At 46.7% G+C, this 18,098-nt stretch overlaps 1 protein-coding gene across 1 annotated transcript in view; it reads left to right on the plus strand.

Annotated features, from left to right (window-relative positions):
* The window catches only part of LOC139155901 (long-chain-fatty-acid--CoA ligase ACSBG2-like), a gene marked incomplete at its 3' end in the record, with an annotated part of 44,321 nt that extends 30,079 nt beyond the window's left edge, over positions 1–14,242 (plus strand). Inside the window, 15 exon segments of the mRNA XM_070731265.1 lie at positions 3,426–3,484; positions 4,592–4,827; positions 5,033–5,121; positions 5,348–5,468; positions 7,169–7,229; positions 7,232–7,248; positions 8,828–8,977; positions 9,160–9,336; positions 11,600–11,658; positions 11,660–11,681; positions 11,683–11,780; positions 14,006–14,042; positions 14,044–14,079; positions 14,081–14,200; positions 14,202–14,242. Of these exon segments, the coding sequence (XP_070587366.1) occupies positions 3,426–3,484; positions 4,592–4,827; positions 5,033–5,121; positions 5,348–5,468; positions 7,169–7,229; positions 7,232–7,248; positions 8,828–8,977; positions 9,160–9,336; positions 11,600–11,658; positions 11,660–11,681; positions 11,683–11,780; positions 14,006–14,042; positions 14,044–14,079; positions 14,081–14,200; positions 14,202–14,242 (1,323 nt within the window).
* Between the last annotated feature and the right edge of the window lie 3,856 nt (positions 14,243–18,098).

Raw genomic sequence — 18,098 nt, forward strand, 5'->3', positions numbered from 1 at the left:
AATAATAACCTCCAGTCTTGACTATTGCAATGCGCTCTACATGGGGCTACCCTTGAAGAGTATTTGGAGACTGCAAATAGTCCAGAATTCAGCCACACGAGCTGTTATGGGTCTACCTTCGTACGCCAATATAACACCAACACTCCACGTGCTGCACTAGCTGCCGATTAGTCTCTGGTCACAATTCAAGGTGTTGGTTATCACCTATAAAGCCCTACATGGCTTAGGGCCTGGCTATTTACAGGACCGTCTCCTGCCACATATCTCCCAGAGGCCATTCAGATGGCACAGAATTGGCCTCCTACAGGTTCCGTCAATGTAGGCTGGTGGGACCGCAGGGCAGGGCCTTTTCTGTTGCTGCCCCAGCTCTATGGAACCAATTCACCCCTGATATTCGCACTGCGCCCACTCTTCTGGATTTTCGAAAAGCTGTTAAGACCTGGGGGCTGTGGACTCTAACATCAGACGTGCCCGAATGTTCGACTTCTTTTTATTATTGTACTAATGTATTATTTTTTATTGTTGTAAGCCGCCCTGAGTCCTATGGGTCTTGGCAGCATAGAAGTCAAATAAATTAAATTAAATTAAATTAAATTTGTCTCCCCCAAGACTGGGGGCAGAGTGGCGGTCATTTTCCATAGTGGGCAAATTCTTCCTGGTAACTGGATTAGGAACCCTACACCTTGAAGCAGTGTTTCCCAAACTTGGCCATTTGAAGATATCGGGACTTCAACTCCCAGAATTCCCCAGCCAGCATTCGCTGGCTGGGGAATTCTAGGACTTGAAGTCCAGATATCTTCAAGTGGCCAAGGTTGGGAAACACTGCTTTGAAGTGTTACTCCTTTCTGAGTCAGAAGATTGATAGGCGGTCTCGACAGAGTAACCCACGTTCGAAGGGGACCTTAGAGGTCATCTAGTCCAATCCCCTGCTCAAGCAGGAGACCCTGGACTATTCTGACTGTCCAGTCTCTTTTTGAGAACGTCCAGGGATGGACCACCCACAACTTCTGGAGGCAAGCCGTTCCGTTGATTAATTACCAGAACGACAGTATTGGAAGGGACCTCTGAGATCTTCTAGTCCAACCCCCTGCTCCGGCAGGAAACCCTGTCCCATTCCAGAGAAGTGACTGTCCAATCTCTTCTTAATATTCAGTGGTGAGAAAAGTAAGGTTCTACATTTAGCAAGAAAAACAAAATGCACAGGTACACATAGCTAGAGGTATAACAAGCAGGAAGAGGGAGATTGTGATCCCGCTATATAGAATGCTGGTGAGACCACATTTGGAATACTGTGTTCAGTTCTGGAGACCTCACCTACAAAAAGATATTGACAAAATTGAACGGGTCCAAAGAGGGGCTACAAGAATGGTGGAAGGTCTTCAGCATAAAACATATCAGGAAAGACTGAATGAACTCAATCTGTATAGTCTGGAAGACAGAAGGAAAAGGGGGGACATGATCGAAACATTTAAATATGTTAAAGGGTTAAATAAGGTTCAGGAGGGAAGTGTTTTTAATAGGAAAGTGAACACAAGAACAAGGGAACACAATCTGAAATTAGTTGGGGGAAAGATCAAAAGCAACATGAGAAAATATTATTTTACTGAAAGAGTAGTAGATCCTTGGAACAAACTTCCAGCAGATGTGGTTGGTAAATCCACAGTAACTGAATTTAAACATGCCTGGGATAAACATATATCCATCCTAAGATAAAATACAGAAAATAGTATAAGGGCAGACTAGATGGATCATGAGGTCTTTTTCTGCCGTCAGTCTTCTATGTTTCTACACAGTATATATGGTACATTTGCTCAACAGGAGTAACTGCGAGAGTGATTTTGGAGTCTTAAGTGGGCTCCATTTAAATAGGAACCTGCAGCAGCTGCCAAAAAAGCCAACACAGTTCTAGGCTGCATGAACGGAGGGATAGAATCAAGATCACAAGACGTGTTAATACCACTTTATAAGGCCTTGTAAGGCCACACTTGGAATACGGCATTCAGTTTTGGTTGCCACAATGCAAAAAGGATATTGAGATTCTAGAAAGAGTACAGAGAAGAGCGACAAAGATGATTTGGCGACTGGAGGCTTAAACATAAGAAGGACAAATGCTGGGCATGTCTAGTTTAATGAAAAGAATGACCAGGGGAGATAGAATAGCAGTCTTCCAGTATTTGAGGGGCTGCCATAAAGAAGAGAGGGTGTGAAGCTATTCTCCACAGGACCTGAGGGCAGGACAAGAAGCAATGGGTGGAAACTGTTAGTATATTGTGCGTAACCTATTTGGGTGTTGCCATACAGTAGCTAACAATGTCAGTTTGTAAAATGTAAAGACTGTACCTTTAAGGAACTTTTACTGGTTGGCCATGAGAGGGCGCCAACACCATTCCCTTTGGAGGGAGTTACGTTGTTAGAGATATATTTGCTGTGAGCTGTATTCTTGCTGTGTGTGGTTTGTATTGTTGATTCTGTATATTTCTAAATAATAATAATGTTGTATATACATTGATACTAAGTCTGAATCATTATCTGGCTAACCCATATTTCCTACACCACAACAGCTCTGCTTAATGTGTGTTGAAGGTTTCGTACGGAGACATACTAACAGAAACAAGGAGAGAAGCAACTTAGAACTAAGGAGAAATTTCCTGACAGTCAGAACAATTAACCAGTGGAACAGCTTGCCTCCAGAAGTTGTGAATGCCCCAACACTGGAAGGTTTTAAGCAGATGTTGGATAACCATCTGTCTGAAGTAGTGTAGGGCTTCCTGCCTAAGCAGGGGGTTGGATTAGAAGACCTCCAAGGTCCCTTCCAACTCTGTTATTCTACATATACGTTCCATAATTTTGGTTGCATCCCTATTTGTATGCTGCCCTGAGTCTACGGAGAGGGGCGTCATACAAATTCAATCAATCAATCAATAAATAAATACATTTGGTCATGACTGAAACCTAATTTTGGAAATTTGGTGCTTGCAAAAAAAATTGGCACAGATGGGGAAAATAAATCCCAGCCCTCCCTCTTCATTTGGGGATAGGACCCTGAGTAGTGGGGGTTCTGGGGGGTTCGTCATGGGAGGGGGGATTAATCTGAGAACGGGACATAGATGGGGTCCATGGGCGCAGGGAGAATTCTGACTTTTCTTTCTGCTCCTGGGGTTCAAACCGTTTGGCTCAGTGGTCTCCAAACCTTGCAGGGGGGTGGGGGAGAAGAGAGAGGGACCACGCAAGAGGTGGCCTGGCCTGCACACATACACATCTGTGTGTAATTGTCCTGCAAGTGGAGCTATATGTGCTTGCATGCCAGCCTGACACTTAACATGGCCCAGGTTGCCCTCTAGTGGGTCATAGCCCTTGAGGAGGGGGTGATATGAGACCCCACACACACACACCCTGGTCTGACTTCTCTTTTGGTTTCCCTGCAGAGCTAAGCCCCAACAGCCCCAGCAGCCTGCGGAGCAACCGGAAGCCGAGATGTCGAAAGGTAGGGCTGGAAATTTTAACCAATTGATGTCTAATGATCTGTTATGGCTCAGTCTTCACTTTCCAGTAATGCTCTTGTTATTCAGAAAGACCTAGTAGATATGAAGGGATGATATAAATAATATTGTTTTTTTCTTTTCCTTCTTTATGTTAATGGGTTTTTTTCTTTTTATGTTAAAAACTTTTTGCTGTTGGGGCAATTAAGCTAGAAATAAGGATTCGGAGATGCCTATGAATAAATAAGGATGTAACAAAAAGAACCTTGATTATGAAGCTTAAAGTTGTGGGGACTGTTTTCCAATTTTGTGCATATAGCAATCTTGCTGCCATTATAATATGGAGGATTAAGTACAGTGGCGCCTCTACTTAAGAACTTAATTCGTTCTGTGATCAGGTTCCTAAGTAGAAAAGTTTGTAAGTAGAAGCAATTTTTCCCATGGGAATCAATGTAAAAGCAAATAGTGTGTGCAAACCCATTAGGAAAGAAATAAAAGCTCGGAATTTGGGTGGGAGGAGGACGAGGAGGAGAACAGAGCGAAGGGAGCGTTTCTTTTCTCTGGGCGCTGGCAGAGGTTTATTCGCTCTCCAAGCGCCCAGAGAAAGGAAAATGCTCCGTTCACTCTGGCCTGCCAAAGCCTCCTTAACCACCACCCAAAGGCTCCTCTGTCAGCTCTTAAAAGCCCGAGATGGCCGGGATTAAATGGGGAATGGCAGGACTTTCATGCCGCTCTCAAATTTCCTGGAAAATTTTTCCAGACTTGGGTTCTTAAGTAGAAAATGGTTCTTAAGAAGAGGCCAAAAAATCTTGAACACCCGTTTCTTATCTAGAAAAGTTCTTAAGTAGAAGCCTTCTTAAGTAGAGGTACCGCTGTATTTGTCTTCGTTTTTAAATTTCTGCCTTGCAATATTCCTAGAAGGAAAAGTTCAGGTTTTAAAAGGATTATTCCTGTTATTCCTGACTTTTATTATTAGATTTTAACTGTTTTTATTGTTGTTGCATTTATTCCTATTGTCTGTTTGAAGTGAATACAATAAATAAGTAAATAATGGGGTGGAAAGCGACCTGGAAGGATTTTCCCTCTTCTGACCGTGTTCTTCTCCCCAACAGGGCCGGCCACCGGGGGTCTGTGGACCACCAAGTGCGATGGAGAAGTCAAGCTGCGGATGGAGCCGAGCGGCATCGGCTCCGAGACCCCCATCACCGTCCATGAGCTCTTCCTGGCCACGGTGGAGAAATACGGCAACTTCCCGGCGCTGGCTTCGAAAAAGCACGGCCGTTGGTCCAAGCTGACCTTCCGTCAGTACTATGAGGAATGCCGCAAGACCGCAAAAAGCTTCCTCAAGGTTTGGCAGGGGTGGGGTGGGGAGAGAATTGGGGGGGGGATAACATTGCATGCTCTCTGCACTGGGTCGCCACCAGCCCTGCGAGGTAGGACAACTGCAGAGGGTGGGGGAGGAGCTTGCTGGCTTTGGGGGCCAGAAGTCAGTGGGGTCAGCGAGGGGCAGCCTCTGGGCTGGAGAGGGGTTCATCTCTGCCCTTCTCCCACAGCTGGGCCTGGGCCGGTTCAACAGCGTTTGCATCCTGGGCTTCAACTCCCGGGAGTGGTTCCTAGCTGACATCGGCGCCATCTTTGCTGGGTAAGGAGAAGACGGCCTCCCCTTTTGGAAAAGAAGCGGGGGTCCTCACCTGCAGAGATTGACCATTGCTCTGAGGCTGAGGGTTCAAGGCCAGGCCCTTCTTCTCTCCCTACTTTCTGCTCTTCGGTTTTACCTTTCGGGTCAGGGCAGAGGGGAGGGGTCTCTGGCTCAGCCCCATGGGCTTTAAAAGGGGGGCTTTAAAAGGGGGTGCATGTTCTCTTTGCAGGGGCTTTGCTGTCGGCATCTACACCACCAACTCCCCCGAGGCCTGTCACTACGTCGCGGAGAATTGCGGGGCCAACATCATTGTGGTGGAGAACAACAAACAGCTGCAGAAAATCTTGGAGGTGAGTGCCAGGGCTCGGGAAGGGAGCCTGGGAGGTCTTCTAGCCCACCCTCTGGCCCAGGAGAGGGTTTTTCTTGAAGGCTTCCAGGGATGGAGCAGCAACGTTTCTGAGAGTTTGGGTGAGCCACCAAACCCCCTCTCTCTTTCTCTTCCTCTCTCTGTCTCCCAGCAACTTTATAAGGTGGGTGGGCTTCAACTGCCAGAATTTCCCTAGTAAGGGAATTCTGGGGGTTAAAGTCTACACACCTTCCTTCCTTCCTTCCTTCCTTCCCTACTTACTTATTTCGACTTATATGCCATTTTCCAAAGACTCGGGCCGGCTTACAACACTCAAAGAACACATCCTAGATCTGAATGAATGAAATATTCTCATTGAATACCTTGTTCTGTACAAAGTTGAATGTGCACAACAGCATGTGGAATATGATTGTCAATCAATGTTGCTTCCTAAGGGGACAGTTTGATTTCACAGAAGTTTGATTTACTCGGAGTGATATTGTGTTAAGTGTTCCCTTTATATATATATATATATATTTAGCAGTCTAAAAGAACAATAGAAAACATCTTAAGTCCAAATTTAAAATTAATCTAACTTAGGGGAAGACAAAGATGGCTCTTCTATGATATGTGGACTTCAGTTCCCAGAATTCCAGAGCTAGCATGATTGACTCAGGAATTCTGGGGGTTGAAGTCCACAAGTCATAAAAGAGTCAACTTTGCTCCCCCTGATCTTACTAATCTAAAACTCCAATCCTTAAAAACCAATCACTCTCATTCAGAGAGTCAGACATTCTATTCATCTGCCAGGGGGGGCTAATATCTAATGGCACAGGTGGGTCTTTAGGCTCTGGAGGAAGGGCGGGGGGCAACACAAATTTTGTGGGGGGGAGAGCTGGTTAATGCTGCAAGGTTGAGAAAACACTGTAGCCAGACTGTGCACTTTGGATGGCTGCGTATAGACACACTAAAATTGGTGCAGGGGTGGTTGTACTCACAAATTGTATGTCACCCCGAAATATATTGTGGCCAAATCAAAGGAGGTGGTGGTGGTGGTTTCTTTTCCCTGTTTTCCTCTCCCAAAATTAAGGTGCGTCTTATATTCCGGTGTATCTTATATTCCGAAAAATACGGTAGATAGACCTTCGTTTAGCAACCACTGGCAGTTGCAACAGTAACTTTACAGCCGATTCTTGCATTTATGACTTTCGCACATCTGAAAATTGTAAATCGCATCATACAGGGTTGCGTTCCAAAAGTAATGCAATTTTTTTTAAAAGTAATATATTAAACAGATTTGAACAAACACTTAAAATTCTTCAAAGTACTTCAAAGTACTGTCCTTGGGCCTCCACACATTTTTTCCAGTGACTCTGCCATAACCAGTACGTGCCCTGGAAGGGGACCTCTCGCAAGGTCTTCATCATGGCTGATTGGATCTCTTCTATGCACAAAAAACGGGTTCCTTTCAGGGCTGGGAACAAAAAGAAGTCTGCTGGGGCGACATCAGGACTATGGGATGGGGGGGGGGGCAGCGTTGGCACCTGATGTTTGGCCAGGAACTCATGGACTCGAACTGGTGGCTTTCTTGTGGGGCTAAATTTCACACTGGAGGGAGCGGGTGATTTTGTTTCAGGGGAATTATTGGGGTTTCCCAGTGAAGGACATTTGGGGTGAAGGGTCTCTTGTTTGTCCCCCTCCCAGGTGGAGAAAAAGCTTCCTCACCTAAAAGCTATCATCTGCTACAATGAAGACATCAAAGAGAAAAGGCCAACCTCTACAGCGTGAGTAGCTCCCTTTCCTTTCTGGGGGGGGGGGGGGGGGTGTCCTGAACTTACGACCAGAATTTCCACAGCTAAACAAGGCAGCTGTTAAAGTAAATTCACACCTGGGATTTTACGGACTCTCCCCCCCCCCCCCAGTCACTAGGCAAACCACTGCAGTTGTTAAAAGTGAATCGTTTTGGTCGTTAAGCGAATCTGGGCTCCCCCCCCCCCATTGACTCTGCGTGCGATCATTTCGACCCCAAAATACTCCGCAGCTTACAACCACAAATAGAATAGAATAGAATTCTTTATTGGCCAAGTGTGATTGCACACTTTACACAAGCACAAGAATTTGTCTTTTGGTGCAGATGCTCGAATTTGGAGCATTTGCTCGAAATGAGCCTGGAATTTCTGTTGTTAAGTGAGGTTTGCCCCGTTTTACGACCTTTCCTGCCATGATTGTTAAGTGAATCACTGCAGTGGTTAAAGGCATGGCCCTTAAGTGATCTGGCTGCCCCCCCCCCCCCGTCATAAATATGAGTCAATCATCTGAATTTTGATCATGTGATCCCGGGGAGGCTGCAAAGGTCTGAAAAACGGTTGGAAGTCACATTTTTCAGTGCCGCTGTAACTTTGAACGGTTGTAAGTTGAGGACTGCCAGTGGGCATGCTGCAACGGCCACACAGGGGTGGACCGGTTGTAAGACCCTTTTCGTTTCAGTGCCATCGCAACTCGGGCAGCTGAACAAACAGTTGTAAATCGAGGGCCCACTGCAGTCCTCCTTCTCCTGTTCTGCTTCCCTCTGGCAGGAGATACTTCCCCACTAGATCCCAGGGATCGGGCGAGGCTTGGGATCCTGTGGGGGAATATTGTGCCTCTGAGGTGGACCTCTCGGGCAGCCCTGGCACCGGGGCAGAGGGCCAGAGTCAAATAATAACCAGTAGTAATAGTAGTAGTAGTAGTAGTAGTAACAACTAATAATAATAAAATATAAATTCTATTATTATATTTATTTATTCATTCATTCATTCATTCATTTATTTGGATTTATATGCCACCTCTCTCCAAGGACTTGGGGCGGCTTAGAACACATAAAAAAGAACAATACAGTATAATCGCCTAAAATCCAATTAATTTAAAAAACTAAATGTACTAAATGTTGTAATGTAAATATTGTTTGTTTGTTGTTGTTGTTGTTGTTGTTATTGGAAGTGTTCAACGTGACATTGTGGTATGAAATCCAGCATATAATCTCATTTCCTGTGTATTGCTGGGGATGTTTTGTGAATAAAAATAACAACAACAACAACAGAGTTGGAAGGGACTTGGAAGTCTTTTGGTTCAAAACCCTGCTTGGGCAGGAGACCCTACCCTACTTCAGACAAATGGTTACCCAACCTCTTCTTTAAAACTTCCAGTGTTGGAGCTGGGTTGGGAGTTGCCAGTGGGTAGGGCCTCTGTTTGCATAAAGGGAGGGGTCAGGTCAGCTGTTCCCCTAAGGGGATGGTGGTAAAACCTTGCACCCCACACCTTTTGATGCTCCGATGTGGGTCTCACCTGAGGCTGTGGCTTTTTTCCCCCTTCCTTCTTGGCCAGTGGGAGGAGTTCATGGCCCTGGGCAGGTCCGTTCCAGATGAGCAGCTCAACAAGGTCCTGGGCCAGCCTCAAGCCAACCAGTGTTGCACCATCATCTACACATCTGGGACCACCGGGGACCCCAAGGGAGTCATGCTCAGCCACGACAACGTAAGTGCCTGCTTGACTGGGACGCTCTGTGTGTGTGTGTGTGTGTTTAGGACAGGGGTCTCCAACTGGGTCAACTTTAAGGCTTGTGGACTTCGACTCCCAGAATTCCAAGAGTTGACATCCACAAGTCTTAAAAGTTGCAAGGATCCCTCTGTGGCATTCACACGGTCTTCGTCTTGCAGATCACATGGACGGCCAAGGCATCCGGACAGTACGTGAACCTGAAGACAGCCTTGGATGGCCAGGAGAGTGTGGTCAGCTACCTGCCTTTGAGCCACATCGCTGCGCAAATGATTGACATTTGGCTGCCCGTCGCCTTTGGCGTGGAGACGTACTTCGCGCAGCCCGATGCTCTGAAGGTTAGTTGGCACGCCCTGCTTCTCCTTTGAGGAGGTCGAGGGGGCTTTTGCAGGGTCACCCTTTCACATTACACTCCACACACACAAACACACACACACAAAACAGCAAATAACACAATGACCTTGGAGGTGGGTGGGACCCTGGAGGTCTTCTAGTCCAATCCCCTGCTCAAGAAGAAAACCCTGATCGAAGCATTTAAATATGTGAAAGGGTTACATACGGTCCAGGAGGGAAGTGTTTTTAATAGGAAAGTGGACACAAGAACCAGGGGGCACAATCTGAGGTCAGTTGGGGGAAAGATCAGAAGCAATGTGAGAAAAATATTATTTTACTGAAAGAGTAGTAGATGCTTGGAACAAACTTCCAGCAGACGTGGTTGGTCAATCCACAGTAACTGAATTTAAACATGCCTGGGATAAACATATATCCATTGTAAGATAAAATACAGAAAATAGTAGAAGGGCAGACTAGATGGACCAGGAGGTCTTTTTCCTGCCGTCAGTCTTCTATGTTTCTATGCCAGTGATGGCGAACACTATTTTCCTTGGGTGCCAAAATAGTGCAGGTGTGCAATAATGATAATAATAGTAATAACAATAACAATAATTTCTTAGATTTGTATGCTGCCCCTCTCCAAAGACTCCAGGACCATTGCACATGTGTATGTGCCCCACGCCCTTATTCAATACCCATATTCCCATGTGCTCACGGCCCCCCATTTCCTGACTTCCAGGGGGCCCGGTAAGCCCATTTTTCACCCACCCCAGGCTCCAGAGGCTCCCATGGAGCTTGGGGAGGGTGAAAACGCCTTCTCCTTCCCCACTTGGAGGCCCTTGGAGGCCAAAAAACGCCCTCTCAGAACCTCTATACGTGCCAAAAATCAGCTGGCAGGCACCCAGTTGTGTGCTGGAGCTGAGCTAGGGCAACGGCTCGCGTGCCAGCAGATATGTCTCTGGTTCACCATCATGGCCCTATGCCATTCCGGACAAGTGGTTGTCTAATCTCTTCTTAAAAATGGATGGATGGATGGGCGGGTGGCTGGTTGGGTAGGGTGGGTGGGTGGGTAGGGTGGGTGGGTGGGATGGGTGGGTGGGTGGGTGGGTGGGTGGGAGGGATGTGTGGGTGGTGGGAGGGATGGATGATAGTGAACATAGGGATGATAGGTGATAGAAGGAAAGAGAGAGAGAGAGATGAATGATAGATTATAGATTATAACAGTGATAGATCTATCTATTTAAGGTGATGGATGGATGGACAGACAGCTGCAGATATAGATGGGTAGATAGACAAACAAACATAATGGATGGATACACAAGACAGATTGATAGAGATAAATAAATTGATGGCTAGAGAGGAAAATGGACAGACTGATAGATGGATAGATAGAACAGAGAGAGATAGGGCAGACAGGTAGATTGACAGACAGACGGACAGGCAGGTGGCAATAGCGATAGCAAGAGCATTTAGACTCATCTACCACTTCCTAGTGCTTTTATATCCCTCTCTAAGTGGTTTACAGAATCAGCCTCTTGCCCCCAATAGTCTGAGTCCTCATTTGACCCACCTCAGAAGGACAGAAGGCTGAGTCAACCTGGAGCCGGTGGTGAGATTTGAACTGCTGAACTACAGCTAGCAGTTAGGTGGAGGAGCCTGCAGTGCTGCCCTCTTAACCACTGCGCCACCCCAGCTCTTAGGTAAATGTATAGATAAATGAAAGCAATTTATTTATTTATTAAATTTGTATGCCGCCCCTCTCCGCAGACTCGGGGCGGCTCACAGCAGTGATAAAAACAATGTGCAATACAAATCTAATAATACGAAGTGAAAAACCCATAATTTAAAAAACATGCACACAACACACCATACATAAATTATATAGGCCTGGGGAAGATATTTCAATTCCCCATGCCTGATGGCAGAGGTGGGTTTTGAGAAGTTTACGAAAGGCAAGGAGGGTGGGGGCAATTCTGATCTCTGGGGGTAGTTGGTTCCAGAGGGTCGGGGGCTGCCACAGAGAAGGCTCTTCCCCTGGGTCCCGCCAAATGACATTGTTTAATCGACGGGACCCGGAGAAGGCCAACTCTGTGGGACCTAACCGGTCACTGGGATTTGTGTGGCAATGTCCCAACAGAGAGGGGGCCAGAACCTCAATATCCCCGGGTTGGGTTTTTCTGCAGCGCCCCCCTTCCCCACTTTGGAGTCAGCTTCCCTGCCCGTCTCTCTGTCCATGCCCTGACCGCCTCCTTCGCCTTTGTCCGGCAGGGCACCCTGGTGGATACCCTGCGGGAAGTGAGACCCACGGCATTCATGGGGGTCCCTCGTCTGGGAGAAGATGCAGGAACGCATTGAAGTCGGTGGGGGCCAAGTCCTCCACCCTGAAGAAGAAGATCGCCTTGTGGGCCAAATCCGTGGGGCTGGAGACCAACCTGAAGCGCATGAACGGGTACAAGGCTGGGGAGGGGGTGTTGGGTGGGAGGTCGGGGGGGGAGGGGCACAAGTTCTTCTTTTTGTGATCCTCCATGGGGAAAGCCAGATTCACTTAAACCAGGGCTTCTCAATTATTTCCTGTTACGAAACCCCCCCCCCCCCCCCAGGAAGAAGTAAATATTCCGCGCACCCCCAACTCTCCGCCGGGACGATTGTTTGCAAAACTTGCACTTTTATTTATTTACTTACTTACTTACTTACTTACTTACTTACTTACTTACTTACTTACTTACTTACTTACTTACTTACCTACTTACTTACTTACTTACTTATTAGATTTGTATGCCGCCCCTCTCCGAAGACTCGGGGCGGCTAACAACAATGAAAAGACAATGAAAACAAATCTAATATTAAAAATAATCTAAAAAACCCCCAATTTAAAGAACCACTCATACATACAAGCATACCATGTATAAATTCTATAAGCCCTAGGGGGAAGGAAATATCTCAGTTCCCCCATGCCTGACGACAGAGATGGGTTTTAAGGAGCTTGCAAAAGGCAAGGAGGGTGGGGGCAACTCTGATATCTGGGGGGAGCTGGTTCCAGAGGGTCAGAACCACCACAGAGAAGGCTCTTCTCCTGGGTCCCACCAAACCACATTGCTTAGTCGATGGGACCCGGAGAAGGCCAACTCTGTGGGAACTAACCGGTCGCTGGGATTGCGTTCGATCACTTTTGCTGAAAAAACTCAAGCGGCTTATCAGTGTGATTGAGCTGTAATGTGTTTAAGTGACACCTTAATTTATTTGACTTCGTGCTGTCCACTTCCAACATTTTTAGACCCAGCAAACATACCGGTCTTTCCTCGTCTCCCACCATAGTCACAGTGAAGCCAAGCGCTATATGCGCCTCCTTGTCCTATTTCCTCATCTTAACTTTTGGGAGACTTACGTTTGTCTCACCATCTCTGTCTCTCTCCTCCTTTCTTTTCATCCCTGTTCAATATTTTTCCATGGTGTCTTTGAAAGGTTTGTTATTTGCACTTCATACCCCTTGCTCTGTGCTGTGTGCTATTGTTCGATGCAAAAAAAAACCCTACTCCCAGCAGCAAAAAAAGCCCGTTCCCTACGATCAATCCCAATATTTCTGACAGTCTCAAAATGGGTGAGCAGTGTGGTCGTGGGGGTAGGAAAAACAAGTAGGATACTTGGCTGCATAGCTAGAGGTATAACAGCAGGAAGAGGGAGATTGTGATCTCCTTATATAGAGCGCTGGTGAGACCCCATTTGGAATACTGTGTTCAGTTCTGGAGACCTCACCTACAAAAAGATATTGACAAAATTGAACGGGTCCAAAGACGGGGGCTACAAGAATGGTGGAAGGTCTTAAGCATAAAACGTATCAGGAAAGACTTCATGAACTCAATCTGTATAGTCTGGAGGACAGAAGGAAAAGGGGGGGACAATGATCGAAAACATTTAATGAAAGTGAACACAAGAACAAGGGGACACAATCTGAAGTTAGTTGGGGGGAAAGATCAGAAGCAACATGAGAAAATATTATTTTACTGAAAGAGTAGTAGATCCCTGGAACAAACTTCCAGCAGACGTGGTGGTTGGTAAATCCATAATAACTGAATTTAAACATGCCTGGGATAAACATATATTCATTGTAAGATAAAATGCAGGAAATAGTATAAGGGCAGACTAGATGGACCATGAGGTCTTTTTCTGCCGTCAGTCTTCTATGTTTCTATGTAATATCCCTCCCCAGCATCACTCTGTGCCCCCCCGGGGGTCCACTCCATTATTTGAGAAACACTGACTTAAACAACCTTGTGGCTAACTTAAACTGTAGTGATTCGTTTCAACAGAGGTCTTCAAACTCTGCGACTTTAAGACTTGTGGACTTCAACTCCTAGAATCCTCCAGCCAGCTATGCTGTTGCTTCAATTATGCTGGCTGGAGAGTTCTGGGAGTTGTGACGACATCTGCTCCTCCTGAAAATCCCCCCTCTCAAGGTCCCATAAACATTAGGCCCCCTATAGATAGTGTGGCAAGGTGTTAATTTATCCCCAACCTCTGCACCGGTGGGACATCCTGTCTGAAAAAAGATGTGTAGATCTCGTCATATGTGGGGCGGGGGAGTGGGGGCAGCACAGGCCCTATAGACTGAAGCCCTTGCGGAGGGTGGGTTCTTGTTTTGCTCCCAGTCTCATGTGGGGTTTTTCCCCCCTGCAGGTCCCCCGATTTGCCGATGAATTACCGGCTGGCGAGGGGCGCTGATTTATAAAAAAATCCGGAAAGCGCTGGGTCCTGGACCGCTGCAACAGGTGTTACACGGGGGCGGCTCCCATCACAAAGGAGACCCTGGAGTATTTCCTGAGCCTGGACATCGTGATCTACGAGCTCTACGGCATGAGCGAAAGTTCAGGCCCCCCACACCGTCTCCTTTGCAGCGTCCTACAGGATGGCCAGGTAAGGGTCAAAACTCAGCTTACTCCCATAGCAAAATCCATATGAGCACGTAGACTTATATAGGGCTTCGCAAGTTCTAGAGCCTCTCTAAGCTGTTGACAGAGTCAGCACCTTGAGGCCCAACAATCTGGATCCCCCTTTTACGACCTTGGAAGGATGGAAGATTGAGTCAACTTTGAGCTGGTCAGGATCGAACTGCTGGCAGTGAGCAATGAGTTAGCCTGCAATATTGCTTCTAATTACTGTGCCAACACGGTCCTTCCTTCCTTCCTTCCTTCCTTCCTTCCTTCCTTCCTTCCTTCCTTTTTTCCTCTCCCTCCCTCTCCCCCCTACCTTCCTTCCCTCCTTTCTTCCTTCCTCCCTCCTCCCACCCTCCCTCCTCCCACCCCTCCCTCTCACCCCCCTTCCTTCCTTCCTTCCTTTTTCCTCTCCCCTCCCTCTCCCCCTTCCTTCCTTCCTTTTTTCCTCTCCCCCTTCCCTTCCTTCCTTTTTTCCTCTCCCTCCCTCTCCCCTTTACTTCCTTCCTTTTTTCCTCTCCCCCTTCCTTCCTTCCTTTTTCCTCTCCCTCCCTCTCCCCCTTCCTTCCTTCCTTTTTTTCCCCTCCCCCTTCCTTCCTTCCTTTTTTTCTCTCCCTCCCTCTCCCCCTTCCTTCCTTCCTTTTTTCCTCTCCCTCCCTCTCCCCCTACCTTCCTTCCCTCCTTTCTTCCTTCCTCCCTCCTCCCACCCTCCCTCCTCCCACCCTCCCTCCCTCCCACCCTCCCTCTCCCCCTTCCTTCCTTCCTTCCTTTTTTCCTCTCCCTCCCTCTCCCCCTTCCTTCCTTCCTTTTTTCCTCTCCCCCTTCCTTCCTTCCTTTTTTCCTCTCCCTCCCTCTCCCCTTTACTTCCTTCCTTTTTTCCTCTCCCCCTTCCTTCCTTCCTTTTTCCTCTCCCTCCCTCTCCCCCTTCCTTCCTTCCTTTTTCCCCCTCCCCCTTCCTTCCTTCCTTTTTTCTCTCCCTCCCTCTCCCCCTTCCTTCCTTCCTTTTTTTCCTCTCCCTCCCTCTCCCCCTTCCTTCCTTCCTTTTTCCTCTCCCTCCCTCTCCCCTTTACTTCCTTCCTTTTTTCCTCTCCCCCTTCCTTCCTTCCTTTTTCCTCTCCCTCCCTCTCCCCCTTCCTTCCTTCCTTTTTTCCCCTCCCCCTTCCTTCCTTCCTTTTTTTCTCTCCCTCCCTCTCCCCCTTCCTTCCTTCCTTTTTTCCTCTCCTTCCCTCTCCCCCTACCTTCCTTCCTCCTTTCTTCCTTCCTCCCTCCTCCACCCTCCCTCCTCCCACCCTCCCTCTCCCCCTTCCTTCCTTTTTTCCTCTCCCCCCTTCCTTCCTTTTTCCTCTCCCTCCCTCTCCCCCCTTCCTTCCTTCCTTTTTTCTCTCCCTCCCTCTCCCCCCTTCCTTCCTTTTTTCCTCTCCCCCTTCCTTCCTTCCTTTTTTCTCTCCCTCCCTCTCCCCCTTCCTTCCTTCCTTTTTTTCCTCCCTCCCTCTCCCCCTTCCTTCCTTCCTTCCTTTTTTCCTCTCCCTCCCTCTCCCCCTACCTTCCTTCCCTCCTTTCTTCCTTCCTCCCTCCTCCCACCCTCCCTCTCCCCCTTCCTTCCTTCCTTTTTTCTCTCCCTCCTTCCATCCTTCCTTCCTTTTTTCCTCTCCCTCCCTCTCCCCCTGCCTTCCTTCCCTCCTTCCTTCCTCCCACCCTCCCTCTCCCACTTCCTTCCTTCCCTTTCCTTCCTTCCTACTCAGATATACTGTACAGTATTCCACTTCACAGTGCTTTCCAGCCCTATGGAAAGTTTACAGAGTCAGCACCTTGACCCCAATAATCTCACTCTTCATTTTACTGCATTCTAACCATTGTGCTAGCCTGGCTCTCATCCATAGTTGAGTCCAAATTTATGTTGCTAAGTGAAATGTTTGTTAAGTGAGTTTGCCCCATTTTACAACCATTCTTGGCACAGGTGCTAAGCAGCAATTGCAGTCGTTAAGTTAGTTCAACTGTTGCTAAATTAATCTGGTTTCTCAATTGACTTTGGTGGCAAAAGGGGATCACATATGAACCCCAGGACACGGCAACAGCCATAAATATGAGACATAGAAACATAGAAACATAGAAGACTGACGGCAGAAAAAGACCTCTTGGTCCATCTAGTCTGCCCTTTTACTATTTCCTGTAATTTTATCTTAGGATGGATATATGTTTATCCCAGGCATGTTTAAATTCAGTTACTGTGGATTTCCCAACCACGTCTGCTGGAAGTTTTGTTCCAAGGATCTACTACTCTTTCAGTAAAATAATATTTTCTCATGTTGCCTTTGATCTTTCCCCCAACTAACTTCAGATTGTGTCCCCTTGTTCTTGTGTTCACTTTCCTGTTAAAAACACTTCCCTCCTGAACCCTATTTAACCCCTTTAACATATTTAAATGTTTCGATCATGTCCCCCCTTTTCCTTCTGTCTTCCAGACTATACAGATTGAGTTCATTCAGTCTTTCCTGATACGTTTTATACTTAAGACCTTCCACCATTCTTGTAGCCCATCTTTGGACCCGTTCAATTTTGTCAATATCTTTTTGTAGGTGAGGTCTCCAGAACTGAACACAGTACTCCAAATGTGGTCTCACCAGCGCTCTATATAAGGGGATCACAATCTCCCCTCTTCCTGCTTGTTATACCCCTAGCTATGCAGCCAAGCATCCTACTTGCCTTTCCTACCGCCCGACCACACTGTTCACCCCATTTTGAGACTGTCAGAAATCACTACCCCCTAAATCCTTCTCTTCTGAAGTTTTTGCTAACACAGAACTGCCAATGCAATACTCAGATTAGGATTCCTTTTCCCCAAGTGCATTATTTTACATTTGGAAACATTAAACTGCAGTTTCCATTGCTTTGACCATTTATCTAGTAACGCTAAATCATTTACCATATTACAGACCCCCTCCTGGAATATCAACCCTATTGCACACTTTAGAGTCATCGGCAAATAGGCAAACCTTTCCTACCAAACCTTCCCCTATGTCACTCACAAACATATTAAAAAGAATAGGACCCAGAACAGACCCTTGTGGCACACCGCTTGTAACCTGACTCTGCTCAGAATACTCGCCATTAACAATAACTCTCTGATGTCTATGCTTCAGCCAGCTTGAAATCCACTGAACTATCCAGGGATTAAGTCCAATCTTCACTAATTTATCTATCAGCTCTTTATGTGGAACCGTATCAAAGGCTTTGCTGAAGTCCAGATAGGCAATATCCACGGCACCACCTTGATCCAACACCTTTGTGACATAGTCAAAGAACTCAATGAGATTAGTCTGACACGATTTGCCTTCAGTAAAGCCATGCTGATTTGGGTCCAATAAGTTATTGTTTTTTAGATGCTGATTTATCCTCTTTTTGAGTAGAGTCTCCATCATTTTAACTACAACTGATGTCAAGCTAACTGGCCTGTAGTTACCAGCTTCTTCTCTACTGCCCTTCTTGTGGATAGGCACAACACTGGCCATTCTCCAATCCTCAGGAACATCTCCTGTTAACAGGGATTTGTTAAACAAATCAGTCAGGGGGGTAGCAATGACAGATCTGAGTTCTTTAAGAACTCTGGGGTGGATGCCATCTGGACCCATTGCCTTATTTATCTTTAATCTTTCAAGTTCTTCTAAGACATCGGCTTCTAAGATCACTGGAGCTGAATCCGTACAGCTGGAAGCAATGCTATATCCCTCTATAGTATTATTATTATTTTGTAAGGTGTCTTTTGAGAAAACTGAACAGAAGTAGCTATTGAAATGGTCAGCGATCTCCTTATTCCCATCAATGTATGTATATTCCTGGTA

The sequence above is a fragment of the Erythrolamprus reginae genome, unplaced genomic scaffold, assembly GCF_031021105.1.
Source record: "Erythrolamprus reginae isolate rEryReg1 unplaced genomic scaffold, rEryReg1.hap1 scaffold_109, whole genome shotgun sequence".
NCBI lineage: Eukaryota > Metazoa > Chordata > Lepidosauria > Squamata > Dipsadidae > Erythrolamprus > Erythrolamprus reginae.